Consider the following 23,371-nt stretch of genomic DNA (forward strand, 5'->3'; position numbering starts at 1 on the left):
GGAAGCGCCCCGCAAAAGAGGGGTTTGCGCTGGGGGGGGAGGGGCGCTAGGAGCCTGGGGGCGGAGCTTGAGCGCTAGCCGCGGCCCCAGTTCTGCCGGCCGTCGGGTCCAAGCCTCGGGTTATTGTACCGCTGCACCTCCGCCACGATACGACAGCGACCAGTCGCTCGCTTGCGTGGCAGGAGCAGCCGTCCGCGAGAGCGGCAGCCGGGCATGGAAGCGGAGAACGCGGGCAGGTAAGGCCAGGGCGGAGCGCCGCCCCTCCCCCCGCGCCCCTCGCGGCGGGCGGCCGCGGGCGCGCATGCTCGCTGGGGGTCTTCAGGTGCCGGCTCCGGTACAAAGGCAGGGGCCGCGCGTGCGCACTGCCGGCCCGCCGGCCCCTCCGCACCCGGCCCGCCCACGCGGGGCCCGCCGCACCTGGACCCCTCCTCGGCCTTTTCCGGTACCTCGCTGGCTTTCAGATGCGTTAGTGAGCGGCCTGCGGTCTCCTGTTGTGTTTCTGGTGACCGTCCTTGGCTCCGTGATCGTGCCAGGAGCTGTAAACGTGGAGTGCCACTCATATCCCTTCAAAGGTTTCATTTTGTGGTGAGATTTATGGGGCTTCCCACCCCCAAGATTTACCAAAAGCAACATCCGGGGCCGCAAGATAGCTAACGCTGCCATCCTGGAGCTCTTGAGTTCTGAGACTGTGAGCACCACTCCCAAAAGTCACCGAAATGTCTTCCAAGGGTCTTGAGGACAAACTTAAGAGTCCATTTTTAGTATGTCCCTTTGGGGAGTGTTAGGCGTGTGGGAAAACGTTGCCAAAGCAGAGATTTCGAGATTTGAACGGGCAGAAAACCAAATTAAAAAAAATAATCAGATATGGTAAACAACAGGGTCTTTTTATAAAGTGATGCTCCGTATTGGAATAAAATACTGCCAGACCTATGAAGGCTTATCCTGACTTGCGGTGGCTAATGGGCCCCGAACTTAGGCAAGACCCTCCCTTCTCTGGGCCTGGTCGTGTCTGTAAATAGGGCATCGCTGGAATGCAGTTCCGACGTGAGGTGAGTCCCTGTTAGCTGGAAAGGGTTAAGCCCCCAAAACCGCCTGAGAGTTTAGGAGAGGAGAGAACCTGTAGATAAAGTGGGAACTTTATCCTGACCTTGTGGATCGAATCCTGGAGTGAAGTCACTCCACTTCTTTCGCACAAGAACTTTACAAAGAAAAGAATTCACCAGACCTTGTGGAAATCGCTCTGACCTTTGCGATCTTACTTCAAATCAGAGTGGGAACTTGGGTAAATCCTACCACCAAATGAATTCCGTGTTCTAAGACCATGTTTAGTGTCTTACAAAGCAAAGTAACAGACTGGTAGAGTGTTTAGCTCAAAACTGACTTATATTCTGTCTTCACTTAATCCATAGAGTTATAGACCATTTTTTATTTTGATGTGCAAAACTTTAACCTCAGGAAATATGAAGAATTCTGCGTGAATACTATAAGGAGTTTATCCTTGGGAATTCTGAAACGACAGGCTCCCTGAATCCAAAGAAAGTGGTTCTCTGTCACCCTTACTTTATGCTAATCAAGGAGTGGAATGGGATGCTGGGTAATAATGTTTGCTTTTTATCTTGGAGGATTCACTTCAAAACATTCAAAGAGCCCTGGCCAGGTAATTCATTTGGGTGGAGCATCATCCTGTAAAGTGGAGGGTTGCGGGTTCGATTCCTGGTCAGGGCACATGCCTAGGTTGTGGGTCCCACCGCCCTGGAGCGCTTGCAGAGGCAGTCGGTGGATGTTTCTCTCTCACAGGAGAGGGGCCTGAATACTGAAAATAAAAACATGGGTCCCTGTTTCTCCCAGAGGTGGAATCTGTTTTCTTAATGTATGGACTTTGATCCTAAACAGAATGTTTGCTTCTCAGTAGTTAGCACATTTACAAGAAACTAGTGACCACTAGGCTATAGTATAAGTTCAGAAACAAGCAAGAGCCACCAAGCTAGGTCATTCCCTTTTAGCTAATGATAGAGTAGACAACATCAGGAGGGATGAGAGGAGGTACCTAAAATATTTAATCATCTCCTGTTTTTGTTATTGTTATGGCAAATTTATTACTTGGCAGGTACTGTTTCAAGTGTTTTGCACAGGTTAACTACTTTAGTCCTCATAACCAGTAAATTAGGTGCAACTATTCCCATTTTACAGATGGGGAATCTGGGACACAAAGAGGTTAAGGAACTTGCCTACAGAGCTAGTAAGTGGCAGTGCTGAAATTTGAACCCAGGCAGTGTGGCTTCAAAGCCTGCCTTCCTAACAATTGTGCCATACCACTGTGTGTGTGTGTGTGTGTGTGTGCAGATGAAGATGGACTGATAGCAGTCTAATTAGGTGAAATCAAAGCTGGTTTACTACTGAAAGAGTCAAATGCAGGCTAAAGGGAGGTCTGTACTGATGTGCCATTTCATTGTACCCCAACTTTGTACTTTTCAGAAGTTTAATAACCTCGAGGTGTTGAGGAAATGGTAAAATGTGTCCCTGACCTAACTCTGGAATAGAGGGTTGAATCAGAATCCTGATCAGTCCCAACCAGCTGGAATGGTGAATCAGCTTTTACAAAAAAGAGACAATGTTTTGCTAAGGTGTGGAAAAATCAAGGATACACGTGTGAGATGAGGGAGAAATGATAAAAGTGCAGTTTTCATTGATTGTGTACTCATATGAATCGAGTGCCAGTACAGCTAATGTATTGGGTTCTGTACTGTGTCTCCAGAATGAGGAAGTAGATAGCCCGGCTCAGTTTCAGGATGATGAGGCTATATCTGAAGTATTTTTGTTTGTTTGTTTGCTTCTGAGCACCAAAAATGACCAAATAGTGAGGAAATTTGAAGTCATACTATATGAAGAGTAGTTAAATGAACTGGGGACTCTGGCTTATTCTATATCTTTGTGTTTACAGTTTCTAGTGACTGTGCACAGCGAGTACCCAGTAATACATGGTGAATACACATACTTCCACCTAAGCATTATTGAATGTAGCCTTTAAATGGTTATGATGGAATCAGCATCATTAAAATGTCCACACTACCCAAAGCAATCTATACATTCAATGCAATCCCTATTAAAATACCAATGGCATATTTCACAGATCTAGAACAACACTCCATAAATTCATATGGAACCAAAATAGATCCCGAATAACTGCAGCAATCTTGAGAAAGAACAAAGTTAGAGGAATCACAATACCAGATATCAAATTATACTACAAAGCCACTGCACTCAAAACAGTCTGGTACTGGCATAAGAACAGGCACAAAGAACAGAACAGATACCCCAGAAAGCAACCCAAGCCATTACACTCAATTAATATTTGACAGAGGAGGCAAGGATATACAATGGAGTATAGACAGCCTCTTCAATAAATGGTGCTGGGAAAATTGGACAGGAACACGCAAAAAAAAATGAAACTAGATCACCAACTTACACCATACACAAGATTAAACACAAAATGGATAAAAAACTTAAATGTAAGTCGTGAAACCATAAAAATCGCAGAAGAAATCATAGGCAGCAAAATCTCAGACATTTCTCATAGCAATATGTAATACATTCCCTAGGGCAAAGAAAACTAAGGAGAAAATAAACAAATGGGGCTACATCAAAATAAAAAGCTTCTGCACAGCAAAAGAAACCATCAACAAAATGAAAAAAGAGCCCACCGCATGGGAGAACATATTTGTCAATGATACATCTGATAAGGGGTTAATTTTCAAAATATATAAAGTACTCATACAGCTCAACAAAAGGAGGACAAATAGTCCAACCAAAAAAATGGGCAGACGATCTATATAGATACTTTTCCAAAGAGGACATACAATTGGCCAAGATACATATGAAAAAATGCTCAAATCACTATTCATCAGAGAGATGCAAATTAAAACAATGAGATACCACTTCACATCTTTCAGAATGGCTGTCATTAACAAACAACCAGTGTTGGCGAGGATGTGGAAAAAAGGGAACCCCAGTACACTGCTGGTGAGAATGCAGACTGGAAAACAGTATGGAGTTTCCTCAAAAAATTAAAAATGGAACTCCCATTTGACCCAGCAATCCCACTTATAGTAATATATCCTAAGAAACCAAAAACACTCAGAATGTATGCACCCCTATGTTCATAGCAGCTCAATTTACAATAGCTAAGATTTGGAAACAGCCCAAGTGCCCATCAGTAGATGAGTGGGTAAAAAAGCTGTGGTACATCTACACAATGTAATACTATGTGAACCAACTCTTACCATTTGCAACAGGATGAATGAAACTGGAGAGTATTATGCTAAGTGAAGTAAGCCAGTCAAAGAAAGATAAGTATCACATTATCTCACTCATGTGGAATCTAATGAACAAAATAAACTGTTGAACAAAATAGATCCAGAGACATAGAAGCATGGAACAGACTGACGAATTTCAGAGGGAAAGTAGGGGTGGAGGTGGGGCAAGAAGATTAACTGGGGAACTTGTATGCATATTTATATAGCCCATGGACCAGACAATAGTCTGGTGAAGGCCTGGGAGGGGCTGATATGGGGTGGAGGGGGTCAATGGAAAAAACAACCCACAAAGTGGACACCTATAATACTTTCAACAATAAAGATAAATAAATAAACAAAAGTAAATAGTTATGATGGTATTCCATCATAGTTACATAACTAGTCCTTTGTATTTGATCTTATGGATTATTTAGTGTTGATTGTTACTTTTGTAAGTATTCAGTGTTGTATATGCTTGTTTAAATGAAGATAATAAAGTGTTGCTATAGACTGAATAAATTCCAAAATTCATATGTTGAAACCTAACCTTCAGTGTGATGGTATTTGTAGGTGGGGTGGCCTTTGGAAGGTGATTAGGTCATGAGTTCAGAGCCCTCCTAAATGGGATTAATGCCCTTATAAAACAGGTCCCAAGCTCTGGGCAGTTTGGTTCAGTGGTTAGAGCGTGGGGTTCACAGGTTCAATTCCTGTCCATGGTCGGGGCATAGGGGAGAAGCAACCAGTCAATGTGTCTCTCTCACATCAATGTTTCTCTCTCTTTCTCTCTCTGTCCCCCTCCCCCCTCTATGCAAAAAATAACCTTGGGTGTGGTTTAAAAAAAAAAAAAGAGGTCCCGAGAGAGATGTGTCACCCCTTCTGACGTGTGAACTCAGAATTAGGCCCTGGCCAGACACTGAATCTCCTGGTGCCTGGAAAGGGGACTTTCCAACCTCCAACACTGAGAAACAAGTATTTGTTGTTCGTTATCCGTCCAGTCTGTGGTATTTTGTTGTAGTGGCCCAAATGGACTAAAACAAGTGTATTTGGAAAGAGCAACCTAAAACTTTAAAATAGTGGAAAATAATTGCAGATTAAAGGGGTTGAAGTTGTTCCTTTTAGGGAAAACCTTAAAGAGTTAGTTTAACTACAGGAAAATCTGAACTGAACTCCTCAATCAGCTGTGTGTATGTGTGTACGTGTACGCATGTGTGTATGTTTTGAGAAAGACTGTCGGAAAATAAACAGTTCATCAGGAAAAACTCAGTTTATCGGTTTCAAACAACTGTAAAAACCAGCCCTTTGAGCACTGCTGTTCCAGAGAAAGGGGGTGCACTTGGAGGCTAGGAGAGAGGAAGGGGTTAGCAGCAGGAAAAGGAGACAGGTGGTACCCAGCAGGTGGGGACAAACATAAATGAAAGGGACAAGTGGAGAAGGGGAAATAAAGTCATTCATACTTATAAATTTGAGATCAGGGAATTATAGACAATAAAAGCTCTTTGGGGTGTGTCTGGAATCCGGACCGTTTTGGTCCTATTTTCTATGCATTCTCCATGTATGGAGAAGTCACCAAATCTCACCTCTCATTTTCATGGTGAGGCAACGGAGCTCTCTCGAGGATGAATGACTTGACTAGCTGCTCTGTTGTGGCTCTTCCCCTTGTACAGAGACAATTATTGTTCGTAAATATTGCAGAATTCTGAGTTATGAAGTGGCAATTACCATATACAAATACAGCAAATGTATTTTTAAGAGGTATTTTTACATTAAGGATGAAAGAAATGTATGCTGCTTACAAATTTAACTATTATTACATAAAAGAAAATGAGATGACCCAGAACTCTGTAGTTGCCTAGCATTCAAGTTCATGAAGGTTTTTGTACAGATGTCATGCTTTCTTCTGCCAACTAATAAGAATGTTGTAACCCACCCTGTTTCCTTTTGTTCTGGCTGTAGGTTGATCAGGCTAAATTTAACACTCAAAGATAGTGTTACTTTAGAACTTACACATTCTATTTTCCATAGCTTTATTTTTGTTTCTGTTCTAATTTAATTTACTGTAAAGTGCCAGAGATAGTTTTTAAAAGATTAAGGGACACATCAGTATTCTAGATAAATTTCTAGATTTCTTTCAAAAATTGATATATAAAATAAAGCTCCAGGTATTTTTCTTCATTATTTTTTACTTCAATCAGCTGATTTTGAAAATATTAATTTTCCATTTCTGAGCCCCAGAATTTCTGAAGATCCTTAATGACCCCCTAAGTATGCTAAGGGAGCCACATTTCAGAAATCTATTTTTGAAAGTTTGGAGTCCTTGCCCTGGCCAGTGTGGCTTCATTGCTTGAGCGTTGTCCTGTGTACCAAAAGGTTCAGTTTCTGGTCAGGCACATGCCTATGTTGTGGGTTTGATTCCTGGTACAGGAGTCAGCTGATCAATGATTCTCTCTCCCTTCCTCTCTCTCTAAAAATCAATGAAAACATTATTTTTAAAGTTCAGAGCCCTTTTGTAATGTGAATGGTGTCTCCCTAATTTTTATATGCTTTAAGTTTGGATTTTTCTTTACTTTTAAAAATGTTTATGTATTTACTTGAGGGAGGGAAGGAGGGAAAGAGAGAGAGAGAGAGAAACATCAATTTTGCTGTTCCACTTATTTATACATTCATTGGTTGATTCTTGTATGTGCCCTGACTGGGGATAAAACTTGCAACCTTGGCGTATTGGGCCGACACTAACTAACTGAGCTACCCAGCCAAAGCTTAGAGTTGGATTTTTGTGAAGCGCTCAACATCTGTTGAACTCTGAGAGTGGCAGCAAGAAACGTGGGGGAGGGGGAGGGGGTAGGTCGCCTTCCTGACAATATGATAAAGAGCAGACCTCGTGCATTCTTTGGCCACTGGTTTATTGTGACCACATGTCTTTACTTTTATATATTCTAACCGAAAGCACTGTTAGCCTCTCGGAAACTGGCATTAGCCCCAGCCAAAAGTTACAGTTCATTTTACTAGAATTTCCAGAGGCCGGACTGCACATGATCTCGCAATGTAACAGCCTTACCCTACTCCTCATCAGAATATTTAAATCATTAACATTGAGCAACCAATGTTTTGACAAGTTAAGAGCTACAAATAGCATTAAAAGTGTGAAAAGAGAGGACATTTCACTTTGTGCTGAGCACACTTCACTTCTCTTCATTTTTAACTTTTTAATTTCTAGTCTTTGGCTACATGGTTTCCCTGTGCGTAGCCTTGGTTTACAGTGCTATTTTGTATTCTTTTCCACTTTAAAACATATCAGAGGTTTTGTGTGCTTTTATAGAATATCAGTACATTTACTTTCTAGGAGCTGCATAGTATTGTCTCATGTTAATGTTTCCTAAATCATTATATCACATTTATTTTTTTACATAATTTGAGAACAATATATTTAAAGAAATAAAACTCTCAAGGTATAGATTAATATCTGTCTTATTCTTAGCCTTTTAATTTATTTTTTAAAATATTTTTTATTGATTTTTTTTTTTCTTTTGAGAGAGAGAAAGACATTGATCAGCTGCCTCCTGCACGCCCCTTACTAGGGATTGATCCTGCAATCCCTACCATGTGCCCTGACCGGGAATTGAATCTGCAACCTCTTGGTGCATGGGATGATCTCAACCAACTGAGCCACACAGGCCAGGGCACTAATTCTTAACCTTTTAAAATCAACTTACCCTGAAAGACAGCTTGATGTTAAAATGCCTCTCCAGTGGTTTATCCATTGATAACATGGGATTGAACCCCTGTTTTCTTTGCAAATCTAATATTCTAGCCCAGCCACCCATGGGTAGGTAGACTCTTACCTTGTGTCTGTCTCAGCCTTTTATACTTTTTCAGGGGAATGCTTTAGTTTGCCTTCTTTTACAGCCATTTTATTGAGATATGATTTAGGTACTATAAAGTTGACACGCTTAAAGTGTACTAGTTTGCCTTTTTAATTCCTGCTGGCTGAGCTCCTTGTCTTCTTTCTCCACATGCAAAGGGAAAGAAAACTAACAAGTGGAGTGTCTTGCCCCAGAACATAGTAAACAGTACTCATTCACTTTATTTCCTAGTGTTTTTTCTCCTGCATATCCTGTGGCATTATTTGGCATTAACGTAACTTGGGTTTCATAAATTGTGTTTACTTCCCTAGCTTTGTGCTGATGCAGCAGCTTGAGATAGTGGTTTATGGGCATCAGAAATATTTTTGGGAAATTGTTTTCTGTGAAGGCCTCTGTCCCTGACATTGAACACAATACTTTGAACAAAGCTTAAATCATGTTCAGAAGACAGGTCTAAAGTGGTTTTTTCTCCATAAATTCATAGACACAATATTCATTTCTAATCCTCATTTAGTGACAGAAAAGCAAAAACCCAGCAACAATTGAAAAACAGATCCAATGAGTAAATAAGTAAACAGGCAAAGAAACCAGGAGAACTTTAGATTGGAAGAGGAGTGGGAATGGGGCGATGCTGGTCAAAGGGCACAAGCTTCCAGGTAGAAGAGGGTAAAGGGGGGATAAATGGAAGGAGACTTGACGTGGGGCGGCAAACACACAACATTCAGATGTTGTCTTATAGAATTGTACACCTGAAATCTATATAAATTCAATAAATTTAAGAAAACATGAACAAGTTCTGGGGACTGATGTACAGCATCGCCATGTTGTTATTTACTTGAAGGTTGCTAAGAGAATAGATCTTAAATGTTCTCACTACAAAAAAAAATATGGTGATTATGTGACATGATGGAGGTGTTAGCTAAGGCTGTTCCATGGTGGTCAGCACTGTGCAATGCAGGGTGGGGCAAAAGTAGGTTTATAGTTATTCATATATAAAGTGAGACAATAATCTATATATATAAAAAGCTAATATGCAAAGTGTTCCCTTGAGAGTTCAACCGGGAGACCAGGAGTTCGATCACTCGCTATGACATGTGCTGACCATCAGGGGGTGGCATGGAACGAGGAAGACCCCAGCCGGCAGCCGGCAGCCAGCAGCCCAGGAAGGAAGGCCCCGGCTGGCAGCCGGAAGGCCCCTATCAACCCTGATCGCCAGCCAGACCTAGGGACCCTACCCGTGGACAAATTTTGTGCACTGGGCCTCTAGTTAATCCTATATAATAAAAAAGCTAATATGCCGCGGCAGAGCACGGAACATAGCAGGCGTCAGCCGCAGCGGGATGGTGCAGGAGATGAGCGGGGTTGCCAGACTGAGGCATGGCACCAGTCGCTGTCAACAGGGCGAGCCTCTGCTGGTTACTGAAAATTTTTTGCTCCTGCACACCACGGTCCTACCCAGCACTTACACCTGGCGCCGGTCCTGATTGCTCTGTGCCGTGAATGGGTGCGAACAGTGGCTGCCAGCCCCGATTGCCCCTGAGGGATTCTCCACCTCCCCTTGCTCCTGAGGGGCAATCGGACCAGCATCCGCCACTTGCATCCATTGCTGGTGCCGGCCCCAATTGCTCCCCGCCATCAGTGGGTGCAAGCGGGGCTGGTGCCATCAGTGCGTGGGAGCAACGGGAGCGGGGCTGCCGGCAGACAGGGACTAGGGGCCACAGCAGGAGGGGCTGGGCAGGGGCGCAGAGGATGGGCCAAGACCCGCCCCTGTGCCCACTGCAGCCTCACAGCCCACAAGTTTCTTTCAAGATACACGAATTCGTGCACTGGGCCCCTCGTAAATAATAATACAAGAATAAATTGTGTTTCGTGTACTCACAACAGCAAACCTACTTTTGCCCCAACCTGTATGTAAGTGTATCAAATCAACATGTTGTACATCTTTAACTTACACAATGTTATATCAAAATTGGGGGGAAAGTTAGGCCAGGGGAGGGTTAGATTAGAGGATTCAATACTGATGGTAGTAACACAAATTGTTTTTGTGCTCCTGTGTGGGCTTGTGGGCCTTTTGTGTCTCCCTGGTAGAAATTCCCATGATCTCATCTCAGGGAAAGTGCAGGCTGACTTGACGGACTGGTAAGTTATATTGAGGACACATCTTGCCACTAAACAGTGTGAGAGTGAATTAGTGTTGGTTAGTAAAGGTTGGGTGAGTGTGTACATATGAGACTAGATCTTCCTCCTCACTTTGCACCTGTTGTCAACTCTAAATAAATACCACATTCTGGTTTCAAAATATTTGGATCCTAAAAAGTTATTTACAGCTGATCATTTAAACTTACATTTGGGTAATTTTACCCTCTTATCTTAATTTAATTGTTCTTTCAGCTATTCGCTTCAGCAAGCTCAAGCTTTTTACACATTTCCATTTCAACAAATGATGGCCGAGGCTCCTAACATGGAAGTTATGGACACACAGCAGATGCCAGCGGAAGTTCCAGAGCCAGCTCCTGCTCAGGCACCTGAACAAGGTATTTGCACCAGGAGAGCGTAGAAAAGTAGCTATTGGATTAGCCTACTTTTTAAGAAAGGATTTAATGATGAATTTTAGTGTTAAAATGTAAAAAAAATTGTTTTTATTGATTTCAGAGAGGAAGGGAGAGGGAGAGAGAGAGAGAAACATCAATGATGAGAGAGAATCATTGATCGGCTGCCTCCTGCACCCTCCTTACTGGGGATTGAGCCCACAACCCAAGAATGTGCCCTGACCGTGAATCGAACCGCAACCTCCTGATTCATTGGTCAATGCTCAACCACTGAGCCATGCCAGCCTGGCTATTGTTAAAAAATTTAACCCACTTTTTAGGTACTTAGTATCTGTCAGGCACTGTAGGTTTGCGGGGCAGAAGGCGGGGGCGGGGGGCGCGTGGATCCTGTCCTGGCTGGTATGGCTTTATTGGTTGGGTGTTGTCCCATGTACCTAAGTGTCTCTGGTTCAATACCTGGTTGGGGCACATAACTTGGTTGCAGGCTCGATCCCCAGGGAGGGTGTGTGGGAAGCAGGCACTGGATATTTCTCTCTCTCTCTCTCTCTCCCTTCCTCTCTCTGAAATCAATAAAACATACTTTTAAAAAGGGATATGGATACTGCTCTAGAATATCTCATAATCTAGTAGGGGAAAATAATAAGTAAATACACGTCATGGCTCAGCACATAAAGCAATGAAGAGTGGCATAGAATGCTGTGAGAGCTCATGGCATTGACACCTAACTCAGACTGCGGCTCAGAGGCAGCTTTCCAGAGCTCAGAAACTCCAGGGGAAGGAGACGTTATCCCCAGGAAGAAAGGGCTGGGCAAGTTCCAGGTGGAGGGAAGCATACACAAAGCATAGACAAGAAGAAGCACGACAGTTAAAAAACAGTGATTCTGACATTGGAGTCTCGGGTATAGCAAAGAAATGGTGAGAGATGAGGCTGGAAAGGGGGCATTGAGGCTTGTTTAGCCTAAAAGATGTATATCCTATTCTGAAGGCAATAGGAAGCTGTTGAGAGAATGTAGGCGGGTAGTGGCGTAGTCTAGTGGCATTTGAAAGTATCAGCCTCAGGTATTACAGAGGATAGAATGGGTGGTAGAAAACAAGCAGAACTTGGAGGCAAGGAGTGGATTAGAGATCCTTTGAATAATCTGGGGACAAAATGAGGAGGATGTAAAGGGGTGGAGAAGGACAGAATTAGGAACTACTCCAGAGGTAGAATTACTGGCCATGGTAGATGGATTTCATGGGGAGACAAGGAGGAAAAGGAATCTGGAAATAATTCGTAGACCAGGGGTCCTCAAACTTTTTAAACAGGAGGCCAGTTCACTGTCCCTCAGACCGTTGGAGGGCCCGACTATAGTTTAAAAAAAACTATGAACAAATTCCTATGCACACTGCACATACCTTATTTTGAAGTAAAAAAACAAAACGGGAACAAATACAATATTTGTATTTGCATGTGGCCCTCGGGCCGTAGTTTGAGGACCCCTGTCCTAGACAATTGGATAAAGGAGGTACCATTCACCAAGCTAGAGAATTAGAAGAAAGGAGAACAGATTTGGGGGTGGGGAGATGGAGAGCTACTCTCTCCAGGGTAGCTGTATTGCATGAGAAATGTGCTCCGAGTTGCAGGTTATGATCCCAGGAACACGTCCCCCTTCACTGCGTTGGGGATACCCATGCCCTTGACCACTGTTTTTCTGGGCAGGCAGCACTGGGGCTTCCCCAGCTACAAGCCAGTGGAGGTGGATCTCTTGGCATAGGAGTGGCTAAAGCAGTGTGAGATAGAAAAAGGGAAGGACGGGAGGCTAGGGTGGAGAAATGCCAAATAGTAGTAGAATGGGGGAGGAGCCTGAGAAGTTATAAGAGATATTAAAGAACTAAGGTTAGAAAACCAAGGCTTCCTGTTGGATATTTTAGGACAGTGGTTTGTGACCAGAGATGATTTTGCCCTCTAGGGACGTTTGGTATTGTCTGGAGACACCTTTGATTGTCATGACTGGCTGGATGCTACTGGCATCTAGTGGGCAGAAGCCAAGGCTGTTATTAAATATAGAATGTTGCCGGCCCATGTGACTCAGAGGTTGAACAATGACCCATGAACCAGGAGGTCACGGTTCGATTCCTGGTCAGGACACATGCCTGGGTTGCAGTCTTGATCCCCAGTGGGGAGTGTGTAGAAGGCAGTCAATGATTCTCTCTCATCATTGATGTTTCTGTCTCTCTCTCCCTCTCCCTTCCTCTCTGAAATCAATAAAAAATATATATATTTTAAAAATATATAGAATGTTAAACATTTTATAATGTACAGAACAGTCTCCCACAACCAAAAATCATTCAGCGTAAGTCAGTAGTGCCAAGACTAAGAAGCTCTGCGTTAGGTCCTGAGATCAGATTCTTACTGCCAGCCTGAGGTTTCCTCCTCAGCACCTGTGAGTTCAGAACTCTTTGCGTGTGTGTGGAACAGACACTCAGAATCTCTAAAACAAGCCCACAGGCCTTGCTTTTGAGGCTGTCTACTGCTGGAATTATGGGGAAATTGAGTTAAACTGTTTCCCTTCCTCCCTGTTTCGCTGTCTACTTTTTCTGTCATTTGTTTACTTAGCTATTCATGTATTTACATGTAGAATTCCTATAAAATAGTACATAGATGCTTTGTATCCCAGGGGAGGCCAAGATGCTAGGTAAGATTATATAGAAAATCAATCGATGATTCTGATGGAGGTCTCATCCCAACAACAGCCAGCAGAGGAGGGAGGTTCGTGGATGGGGCCACATGAACCCAAGTTGGAGGGTGAACCAAGGGGAAGACATTGTAGAGGAAACTGGCACTTGGAGATTGAGGAGAAAGGTGAAAAGGATGTGGATAGGGTGGCTTTTCTGGGAAAACTGCGTAGGCTTTGTAATTGCGGTTTTCTGCATCACATCCTGGAAATCATTGTGTTTCAGAGGCTCCCAAAGGAAAGAAAAGAAAACCCAGAACAAGACAACCAAAAAAACCAGCAGAACCCAAGAAACCTGCCAAGGCCAAGAAGCCTGCCGAGGCCAAGAAAGCCGCCGAGGCCAAGAAACCTGCTGAGGCCAAGAAGTCTGCCAAGTCTGCAAAATCAAAAGAAAAGCAAGAAAAAATTACAGACACGTTTAAAGTGAAGAGAAAAGTTGACCGTTTTAATGGTGTTTCAGAAGCTGAACTTTTGACCAAGACACTCCCAGACATTTTGACCTTCAATCTGGACATTGTGATTGTAAGGATTTCTGTCCTCATTTGGTTTTATAAATAGCACTAGAGGCCCAGCTCGCAAAATTGCGCAAGACTCAGACCTGCTGTGCTGTGGGACCCATCAATGCACCTCCTGGTGACCGGTCGTTTGATCGTTACAGCGTTACGGTCACTGGCCTTTTATAATATAGAAGATTGGTGGATTAACTTAACCTTTATCCTTGCAAATAATTTTGCTGAAAAGAACTGTTTCTGAGAATCCTTTTGGTAGTACATGATGTCATCTTCATGAGGTCGTATTACTGGGGAGTGTTTGAGAGGGTGGGCTCCAGAGTAGGGCTGTCGGTGTCCAGTCCTGCCACATGCGTATGACCCTAGACAAGCCTTAACTTTCCTGAACCCCAGTTTCCTCCTTGGTGAAATGGGTGATAATAGTGCCTCTCTCATAGGGTTTCAATTAAATAATCCATGTAACTCAGACTGCATGACATCTGTGAGTTCCCTATGAATGGTAACACTGATTTTAAACTTTGATTTTTGTCTGTAACTGTAAGAAACAGCATGCAGACAGCTGTGCAGATGTTGTGGTGTCAGCTGCTTGCTGGGAGCTGAGAAGGAGACTTGTGGGTGGACCTGGGCTCAGACTCACCGATGGCTCCAGAGCCTATTTCTTTCCAGCCCAGTGGGTGGGGGTGGGGCCTGGGGATATGAGGGAATCAAACTGGTTTTTAAAAACAGCAGCAAAACTTTTAATATAAAGGAAAATTTCTTAAAAATAAAAAATAAATAAATAAATAAATAAATAAATAAATAAATAAAAACATGACAAAAAGAAAAAAAAAAAAAAAGGAAAATTTCTTTCCCCAGATTAGAGTACTTTGTTCAGATCCAGAGGAGGTAATTGATAAATGATATTGCGTATGATGTCAGATTACACTTTTAATAAATTCAATTTTGTCCACCACTCTGTCGCCCTTACACCCTACTAAAATGTATGAACATTTTTTTAGATTGGTATAAACCCAGGACTGATGGCTGCTTACAAAGGGCATCATTACCCTGGACCTGGAAACCATTTTTGTAAGTGGTTACTTTTTTATTATTATTACTGTAATTTTAAACTCGATACCTGTGTTAATAGTTTGGGTTGTTGTTGTTTGTTAAACCAAATTGTGTTTTTAATAAGAGATTGTATATATGTGTCAATATACATACATGATTTCTGTGTGTGTATACATAAAGAAGGTTTGGATGACATGTCACTTGGTTTCCAAGAGTAGAGGGCCATGAAAAGGAGTTCTTCCTCCTTTGTTTGGATTGTTTCAAATGAGTGTTACTACTTTTTAAAGGATTTTTTTACTTGTCACCTATTGATGTAGCAGCAATAGTGCATCGCTGAGCCAGTGCAGACAGAACACTGACCCTTGCAGATTTCTGCTGATCGCCATCGCATTTCTAGGAGAGATGAAATGTTTGCTCATTGGCAGTCAAGTTAAGAAGTGCTGTGATTGGAGACATTCTGTACAGAAACTCTATATCTAGCAGAAAATAATATTAAAGACCTTCATACTTGTCGAGTGAGCTTTAAAACCATGTATAACTATTGAATTGTCCTATATACAAGTCGTCTTACCTAATGGAACAAGGCATGCTGTAGGCCTCGGGAACCAGCAGCTAGTGGATGATCTACGGGTAACATAAAAAATGTTTAGGGCAGCCCTGACCGGTTTGGCTCAGTGGATAGAGCGTCGGCCTACGGACTGAAGGGTCCCAGGTTCGATTCCAGTCAAGGGCATGTACCTTGGTTGCGGGCACATCCCCAGTAGGGGGCGTGCAAGAGGTAGCTGATCGATGTTTCTCTCTCGTCGATGTTTCTAACTCTCCCTCTCCCTTCCTCTATAAAAAAAAAAATTAAAAAAATATATTTAGGGCAAATGATAGTAATGTGTTTTTGGAATGAATAGCATATTGTCTCCATTATTTAAAAAGTTGTTTCCTAAGGAATTTTGAACTTTTCATTTTCTCCACTGTCAAGCCCATCAGTGTATGTTTGTTTACCTGTTTGAGGTATTCCTGGGCAGGTGGTGATATCACCAATGATTAGAAAGGAGAGCTGTTTCAGAGTTTCCTATACTGACTAGATGTGTATTCTTGACAGGCCTTTATCTTAACTCCCCTATGAAAAGGGAATGATAATAGTAATATCTCATAAGTATGATGATTAAATGAAATAATACAGGCAAAGGGCTTAGCATAGTACATAGCACACAGTAATTGCTTGATATGGTTTTTGATCTATGTTATAATATGTGCTATTTTTAAATTTCAAGAATAGGCTATAAACTAATGGACAGATCTCAGAGGGGAGGAAGGTGGAAGGGGACTGGAAGGGATTAATCAAAGAATATATATGTATATATGCATAGCCCATGGAGACAAACAGTAATGTGGTAATGGCCTGGGGTGGGGTGGGGACTGGGTGGAGGGGGGCAAATGGGGGACATCTATAATACTGTCAACTATAAAAATATAAAAGAGCATGCCCTAACCAGTTTGGCTCAGTGGATAGAGCATCGGCCTTCGGACTAAAGGGCCCCAGGTTTGATTCCAGTCAAGGGCATGTACCTTGGTTGCAGGCACATCCCCAGTAGGGGGTGTTCAGGAGGCACCTGATCGATGTTTCTAGCTCTCTATCCCTCTCCCTTCCTCTCTGTAAAAAATCAATAAAATATATATATTTTTTAAAAGAGCAGAACAATTTTTAAAAAAGACTACTACATCAACCCACAAGGCAGAAACCTTTGACCTTCTAAGGGAATAAATAAACTCTCTTTCTCACAGGGAAGTGTCTATTTATGTCAGGACTGAGTGAGGTCCAACTGAACCATATGGACGATCACACTTTACCAGGAAAATATGGTATTGGATTTACCAATATGGTGGAAAGGACAACCCCAGGCAGCAAGGACCTCTCCAGGTAATTACATAACATTTATTTTTATAGACCAGTGGTGGCGAACCTCTGACACGCGAACTCATTTTTTTGGTTGATTTTTCTTTGTTAAATGGCATTTAAATATATAAAATAAATATCAAAAATATAAGTCTTTGTTTTACTATGGTTGCAAATATAAAAAAATTTCTATATGTGACACGGCACCAGAGTTAAGTTAGGGTTTTTCAAAATGCTGACACGTCAAGCTCAAAAGGTTCGCCATCACTGCTATAGACTAAACCTTGGCCGTGCTGGTGCCACATACACTCCAGGAATATATATGTGTCTAGTTCAAGCTGAACTTGACAAACAGTATGTGACTTGATCTTTCTTGGAAAGCTATCTGAACTTAGTATATTATAAATATTGCCATACTTATATTATGATGACTTTTTAATTTAATTTTAGTAAAGAATTTCGTGAAGGAGGACGTATTCTAGTGCAGAAATTACAGAAATATCAGCCACGAATAGCAGTGTTTAATGGAAAATGTAAGGTTTGCTTTTAAATTTTATCTTTTTTCTTTGCTAACATTATGGACAATGTAAATATGTTTGCATTTCATTTTAGGTATTTATGAAATTTTTAGTAAAGAAGTTTTTGGAGTAAAGGTTAAGAACTTAGAATTTGGACTTCAACCCCACAAGATCCCAGACACAGAAACTGTAAGTCCTTAAAATTATATTTGCAGATCAGCTCAATGTGGATTTTTTTTTTCTAGCTAGTTGACCTTTTTTATTTGTTCTACCCATTGTAATTTATGCTATGAAAAGGAAAACACAACCACTTGTATTAATTTTGCATAAACTGCTAAAGTAATAAGTATCAAGTCATGAACCCAGAGAAAGACACATTTTCTATCTCCATAGGTGTGGGTTGAACAGATTTCTATAACTGTCAAATTTTATGATTCTAGCTCTGCTATGTGATGCCGTCATCCAGTGCAAGATGTGCTCAGTTTCCCCGAGCCCAGGACAAAGTTCATTACTACATTAAGTTGAAAGACTTAAGAGATCAATTGAAAGGCATTGAGCGAAACACAGACGTTCAGGAAGTTCAGTATACATTTGACCTGCAGCTTGCCCAAGGTGTGTCCCCGCTATTGCTCCTTGTTTTCATGTCATGTCTGTATACACTCCAGAAAGCATGTTGTGGATTTAAAAGCAGGAGAAGAGAAAGCAGTTATATTTGCAGCCAGAGTGCTCTGATAATGGCTGTTAGTCACTATTAAAATCTCCTTTTACTAAGGTCTTCCCGGTGCTCTTACAGATGTTGAGGATATAAGAAACATTGTAACCCACCCAAGATTAAATCTCATAGGCTGTAAGAGTTCTTATGAGTTAATATAGTATATGTTATGAAGAGTGCAAAAGGTCATACATAGCAAAAGATGTATCTCAGTATACATGAACATTCAAGAAAAAGATTTCTCCCTCATGATTTCTGAATAAAGCTATCTTTTAAAAGTGTTGTACAAAATTAGCTTTAAATCTCTTTCACCCTCCCCACAGAGGATGCAAAGAAGATGGCTGTTAAAGAAGAAAAATACGATCCGGGTTATGAAGCAGCATATGGCGGTGCTTACGGTGCAAATCCATGCAATGGTGAACCTTGCAGCTTCTCTTCAAATGGGCTAAGTATGTCCCCTCCCTGTGTTTGTTCTCGCAAAGACTTGCTTTTGTCAGGATTGAGGGGTAGGGGAAGTTCTTTTAAAAGGAGTAAATTGTTGAAGAATGGGAATTATTATATAAAAATCTGGTTAGTGATTCATAGAGAAAATGTGATGGTTGTTTAATGTTTACACAAACTTAGAGCCCCTTTACTTTAAGTCACTAACTACAGTAAGTCATCCTTGTTGCATTTTCCTCCTTGGATAACAAATGAGGATTTATTAGTCCGGTATCTGAAAATAGAACAGAAATATACTGTATTCAAGAAGCTTCTTGCCCTAGCTGGTTTGGCTCAGTGGATAGAATGTCAGCCTGTGGACTGAAGGGTCCCGGGTTCCATTCCAGTCAAGGGCACATGCCTGGGTTGTGGGCTCAATCCCCAGTAGGGGGCATGCAGGAGGCAGCCAATCAATGATTCTCTCTCATCATTGATGTTTCTATCTCTCCCTCTCCCTTCCTCTCTGAAATCAATTATATACGTTTAAAAAGAAGAAGCTTATTTAACTATTTTAATAACAGTTCTCATTCACTGGACAGTTAAAATCCCCTAATTTGATCATTTAAAGCAGCGGTTCTCAACCTGTGGGTCGAACGACCCTTTCACAGGGCTCGCCTAAGACCATCAGAAAACACATATATAATTACATATTGTTTTTGTGATTAATCACTATGCTTTAATTATGTTCAATTTGTAACAATGAAATTGGGGGTCACCACAACATGAGGAACTGTATTAAAGGGTCGCCGCATTAGGAAGGTTGAGAACCACTGATTTAAAGCTTTTAAATGTAGGAAACTAACTCTCTCCCTCTCCCCCTCCTCCCCGCCAGCAGCTGACTGTGGAGAATCGACTTTCAGTGATGTTCCCAATGGGCAGTGGATGAGCCAGTCGTTTACGGACCAGATTCCTTCCTTCAACAATCATTGTGGGATGCAAGAACAGGAGGCAGGAAACCTTGCTTAGGCACGGTGCTTCTCAGCCCTGCTCCAATGCTGCAGTTTTATTGCAGTTGTCAGGAAGTGGCCCTCAGTTTGCGAACTGAAGTATTTTATTAGTGTTTTCCTCTGGTGATGTAACCATAGTACAGTTGTGTGGTAGAATCAACTGTATGAACCTAGGTAGTTTGGAAGGAACATTTAGGATTTTTTTTGTACATGAGTTTTTGTATTTGAATGAACCATCATTCCAGCATTTTATAAAGGCTTTTTCATTTAGGAAGAAAGTGATTTTGGGGGGGGAGTCACTTTTAAACTGTAATTTAAAAAATGCAACAGTCTGAATATTTATATTTGATTATTCACTGTGCATAAACCTAGAAACACCATTACCCCTCTTATGCCTAAGAAGGGCATGCTGTTAATAAGAGTTGCCACTGGTAAAGAGGCAGGTGTGTGGATTTTCATGTGAAGTTAAGCCTCTGGAGTCATGTTCACCCTCAGACCTCTTTACCAATCGTGATTGTTTGTGAGAGTTGCTTTCTAGTACAGACGTAGAGTGTGGCCTTGCAGCAGCAAGACCAACCTGGCCTTACGTGACAGGGCATTCAACCCTGGCTTTGGCCTCACCCTGTGTGTTAGTTCTCTAATAGGCAGAACCTATTCTTCTGGGATGGTGGGCTCCAGGGAATGCAGTAGACCTTTTTAATGTTGTTACTTCATCTGTGTTTTACTTGAGAGACATACACTCGATAGGGAAGGAACTGAATTTCTCTTTCAGTACCTATCACTGTTCGAATTTTATCTTCCTCGGCTTTAGGGGTGTAACATGGCAAGTGATGAGAAATGAATTTTCAGGCTGAGCGGCAAGATGCTGGAGGTGTTCAATAATCTTTTTTAAACTGGTGCTTTATGTACATGAGATGTGCTACTATAATTAAGACAGAAATGTTCTTGCTACTTAAATCTCATAAGCCAGTAATTTACAAACTTCTGTCTCTGCATCATTGTTCTTTGTTACTGTGGACTACGTTAACCTCATGCAAGGTTAGTTTTTAAGTAATGTACCTTTGTGGTTTTTAATGCATTTTCCAAGGTGCTACAACTAGTCCAGACTTCTACGCCTGGCAGATATAAACCTGGGTGTTTGGAAATGCTATTTGCATCTCCCCTTGATCACTTATACCCACGGAGCATGCTTTTCAATATGGAAATATTTAAAGAGAAACAAATCCTTGTTGTGAATCTTAACATGCTGTGTAGCTGCTGGCTGTGATGAATTTTATTTTTCCTTTAGTCTGGATCAAGCTGTGTAGGAGTCATGTTATTTAAATCATGTACTGTACTGCTGTTTACATGGATGTTTTGTGCAGGTGCTTGAAGCGCCTTGCATCAGGGACTAAGAACAACTGAATTATTTTTTCATGGGACTGTGTAAAGCATGTAACTAGGTATTGCTTTGGTATATAATGATTTGTAGCCTTACAATGGATTTTTTTTATTTAAGTGGAGGAAATACCCTTTAAATTATGGACACTTACTAGAGAATGGGTTTAAGGACTTTCCAAGCGTACAACAATGGTGTGTTTCATTAAATGACAGGTAGTAAATGTTGATATATTCTATACATGACAGTATGAGACTTTTTCATTAAAAAATATTGAAAAAGTTTTTAAATTCATTTGAAAGTCTGATGATTTTTACAATAAAAAATATAAGAATGATTATCCTTAAGTTGCAGGCTTTTCTGTAGCGAGACTTTCATCCTTTAAACCTGAGATCAGTTTGCCCTCTGTTATATTTAACATATAGAATACTATATACAATGAGAATCATTAAAAATCTATGACTATTTTATTTTTCAGGCATTCATATTTTAAGTGTAATACAAAAACACAAGACTGGCAACCTGTTAAAAAATACCTACATGTGAAAAATACATGTAGAAATTTTGAAAAGTTTTAGATATAATTGTCACTGAGTTAAGCAAATTGGTTGCTGGAACCTACATGAGTTTATTTCTTTCCAGCAATATATTTCACTCACAAAATCTTGATTTCCACACTCAGCGCTTGTACTTAAGGAAGTAATCAATACCTATGTGATCCAAGGTATTACTTGCACACAGTAGTCTCTGTTTTTCATATTGTGGATCATACATATCGAAGGTACTGTTCATAACGAATGATGTTATAGTAGATTGCAAATGGACAATTCCACATTTTTATACAGAAAATATTTAAAGTGTCAGCTGTTTTGGTGACTGAGTTTAAATATCCCTGCAGGGTCAGGAACAAACCAGCTTTCCCATAAGTCATTGTGAACGCTGGGGAAGTCCCAAGGTTTATGTCTTCCGTTCCAGTGGAGTAATTTTGCTTCTTGCAGAAAATGCTCTGAATATCTGGTATCTGGACTCCAGCCTTTTTTGTGTTTAGAGAAAAAGAATAGGCTTGTTAGAAAATAAAATTTTATATATTAAAAGTTGAATATAGGTTCATTATAAAAAAATTAAACAAATTAAAGGGTATACAATGAAGAGTTTACCACCCACCCTAAATCTCTAAAATGACCATGGTTTGCCTGGCTGGTGTGGCTCGATGGTTGAGCATCGACCTGTGAACCAAGAGGTTCCCATCAGGGCACATGCCTGGGTTGTTGGCTCGATCCCCAGTATGGGGCGTGCAGGAGGCAGCCAATCAGTGATTCTCTCTCATCATTGATGTTTCTATCTCTTTTCCTCTTCCTTCCTCTCTGAAATCAATAAAAATATATTTAAAATATAATAATAAAGTGACCATGGTTTGAAGTTCTCATGAAAAACTATTCTACCTGTATACCAGTATGTGTGTAAGTGTGTGTATATAGTATGTATTTGCGTATATACATACCCATGCATGTTATATATGCATTTTTAAAAATTTGTAATTTGCCTTTTAAAATTACTCTTAGGAAACTTTCCATAGTTGCACATTGATTTACTGAATTTTTTTATTTTTTTAATGTTTTTATTGATTTCAGAAAGGAAGGGAGAGGGAGAGAGAGATAGAAACATCAATGATGAGAGCGAACCATTGATCGGCCGCCTCCTGCACATCCCCCAATGGGGATCGAGCCCGCAACCCAGGCATGTGCCCTTGATTGGAATCAAACCTGAGATCCTTCAGTCCACAGGCTGACGCTCTATCCACTGAGCCAAACCAGCCAGGGCTGAGTTATTTTTAATGACTACATAGAATGCATCTATGATGACTTATTTACTGAGTTTCTTATTAAGGACATTTTGGCTGTTTCTGTCCCTTCACTAGAATCAACAATGCTATAGGAAACAGTCTTCTATGCATGTCTTATGCATGTATATCTGTAGAATAAGAATCTTGTAGGTGGAATTGTGAAATTGAAGGGTGTGTGCCTTTTAATTTTTGGTAAGAGATTGCCAATTGTCCCCAGAAGAACTTGTAACGGTTTGCCTCCCATCCAGAGTTTATAGGAGTTCTTATCTTTCTACATTATCCAACAATATGGCAAGATTTTCTTTTTAAACAATCTTATTTTGACTATATGAAAAGTGATCAAGAATAAGATCCACTTGTTAACAAACAGCTATCTCCATGTGAATATTATTTCCCTCATAAGATTCACTTAGAGACTATATATGCATTTACCTTAATATTGCTGTTGCTCAAATATTTTTAGAATACTTCTTCCAGAAGTACATTAAGATCTTGAGAATGTAAGTCTTTTTTTTTTAAATAGCCTCTACAGTGTTTTTTTTTCTAAAGAGAATTTGATATTTTTGAAAAAAAAAACAACAGTCTATTGAGTAAAGAGGGTGAATAGCTAGTTTATCATAAGATGTGA

General features: G+C 41.0%; 2 protein-coding genes across 3 annotated transcripts in view; one reads left to right on the forward strand and one right to left on the reverse strand.

Moving 5' to 3' along the window:
- The first annotated feature begins 75 nt into the window (after positions 1–75).
- On the forward strand, positions 76–21,194 carry TDG (thymine DNA glycosylase). 2 transcript variants are annotated; one of them, XM_070410927.1, is made up of 10 exons: positions 76–236; positions 10,544–10,686; positions 13,642–13,937; positions 14,923–14,992; positions 16,754–16,889; positions 17,316–17,398; positions 17,478–17,572; positions 17,824–17,995; positions 18,419–18,544; positions 19,408–21,194. In XM_070410927.1, the coding sequence occupies exons 1-10, from the start codon at positions 214–216 to the stop codon at positions 19,539–19,541; spliced, it is 1,278 nt and encodes a 425-aa protein (XP_070267028.1). In that variant the 5' UTR covers positions 76–213; the 3' UTR covers positions 19,542–21,194. The 2 variants fall into 2 exon arrangements, with proteins under 2 accessions (XP_070267028.1, XP_070267029.1); XM_070410928.1 differs by having other exon boundaries at positions 19,411–21,194.
- A 159-nt stretch (positions 21,195–21,353) lies between these two features.
- The window catches only part of GLT8D2 (glycosyltransferase 8 domain containing 2), a 38,815-nt gene continuing 36,797 nt past the window's right edge, over positions 21,354–23,371 (reverse strand). The window contains exon 14 of the mRNA XM_070410929.1: positions 21,354–21,933. Coding sequence (XP_070267030.1) covers positions 21,761–21,933 — 173 coding nt within the window. The 3' untranslated portion in view covers positions 21,354–21,760. The remainder of the gene's footprint in view (positions 21,934–23,371) is intronic.

The sequence above is a fragment of the Myotis yumanensis genome, unplaced genomic scaffold (genome assembly GCF_028538775.1).
Source record: "Myotis yumanensis isolate MYYU_CA2020_CCGP unplaced genomic scaffold, mMyoYum1.0.hap1 SCAF_3, whole genome shotgun sequence".
Lineage (NCBI taxonomy): Eukaryota > Metazoa > Chordata > Mammalia > Chiroptera > Vespertilionidae > Myotis > Myotis yumanensis.

Bases quoted from the DNA above. Each gene is read 5' to 3' on its own strand.
- TDG (XM_070410927.1), top strand. From the start codon at position 214: ATGGAAGCGGAGAACGCGGGCAG. The intron at 237-10,543 runs GTAAGGCCAGGG...TTGTTCTTTCAG, and splicing joins GAAGCGGAGAACGCGGGCAG to CTATTCGCTTCAGCAAGCTC. The intron at 17,573-17,823 runs GTAAGTCCTTAA...TTATGATTCTAG, and splicing joins AGATCCCAGACACAGAAACT to CTCTGCTATGTGATGCCGTC.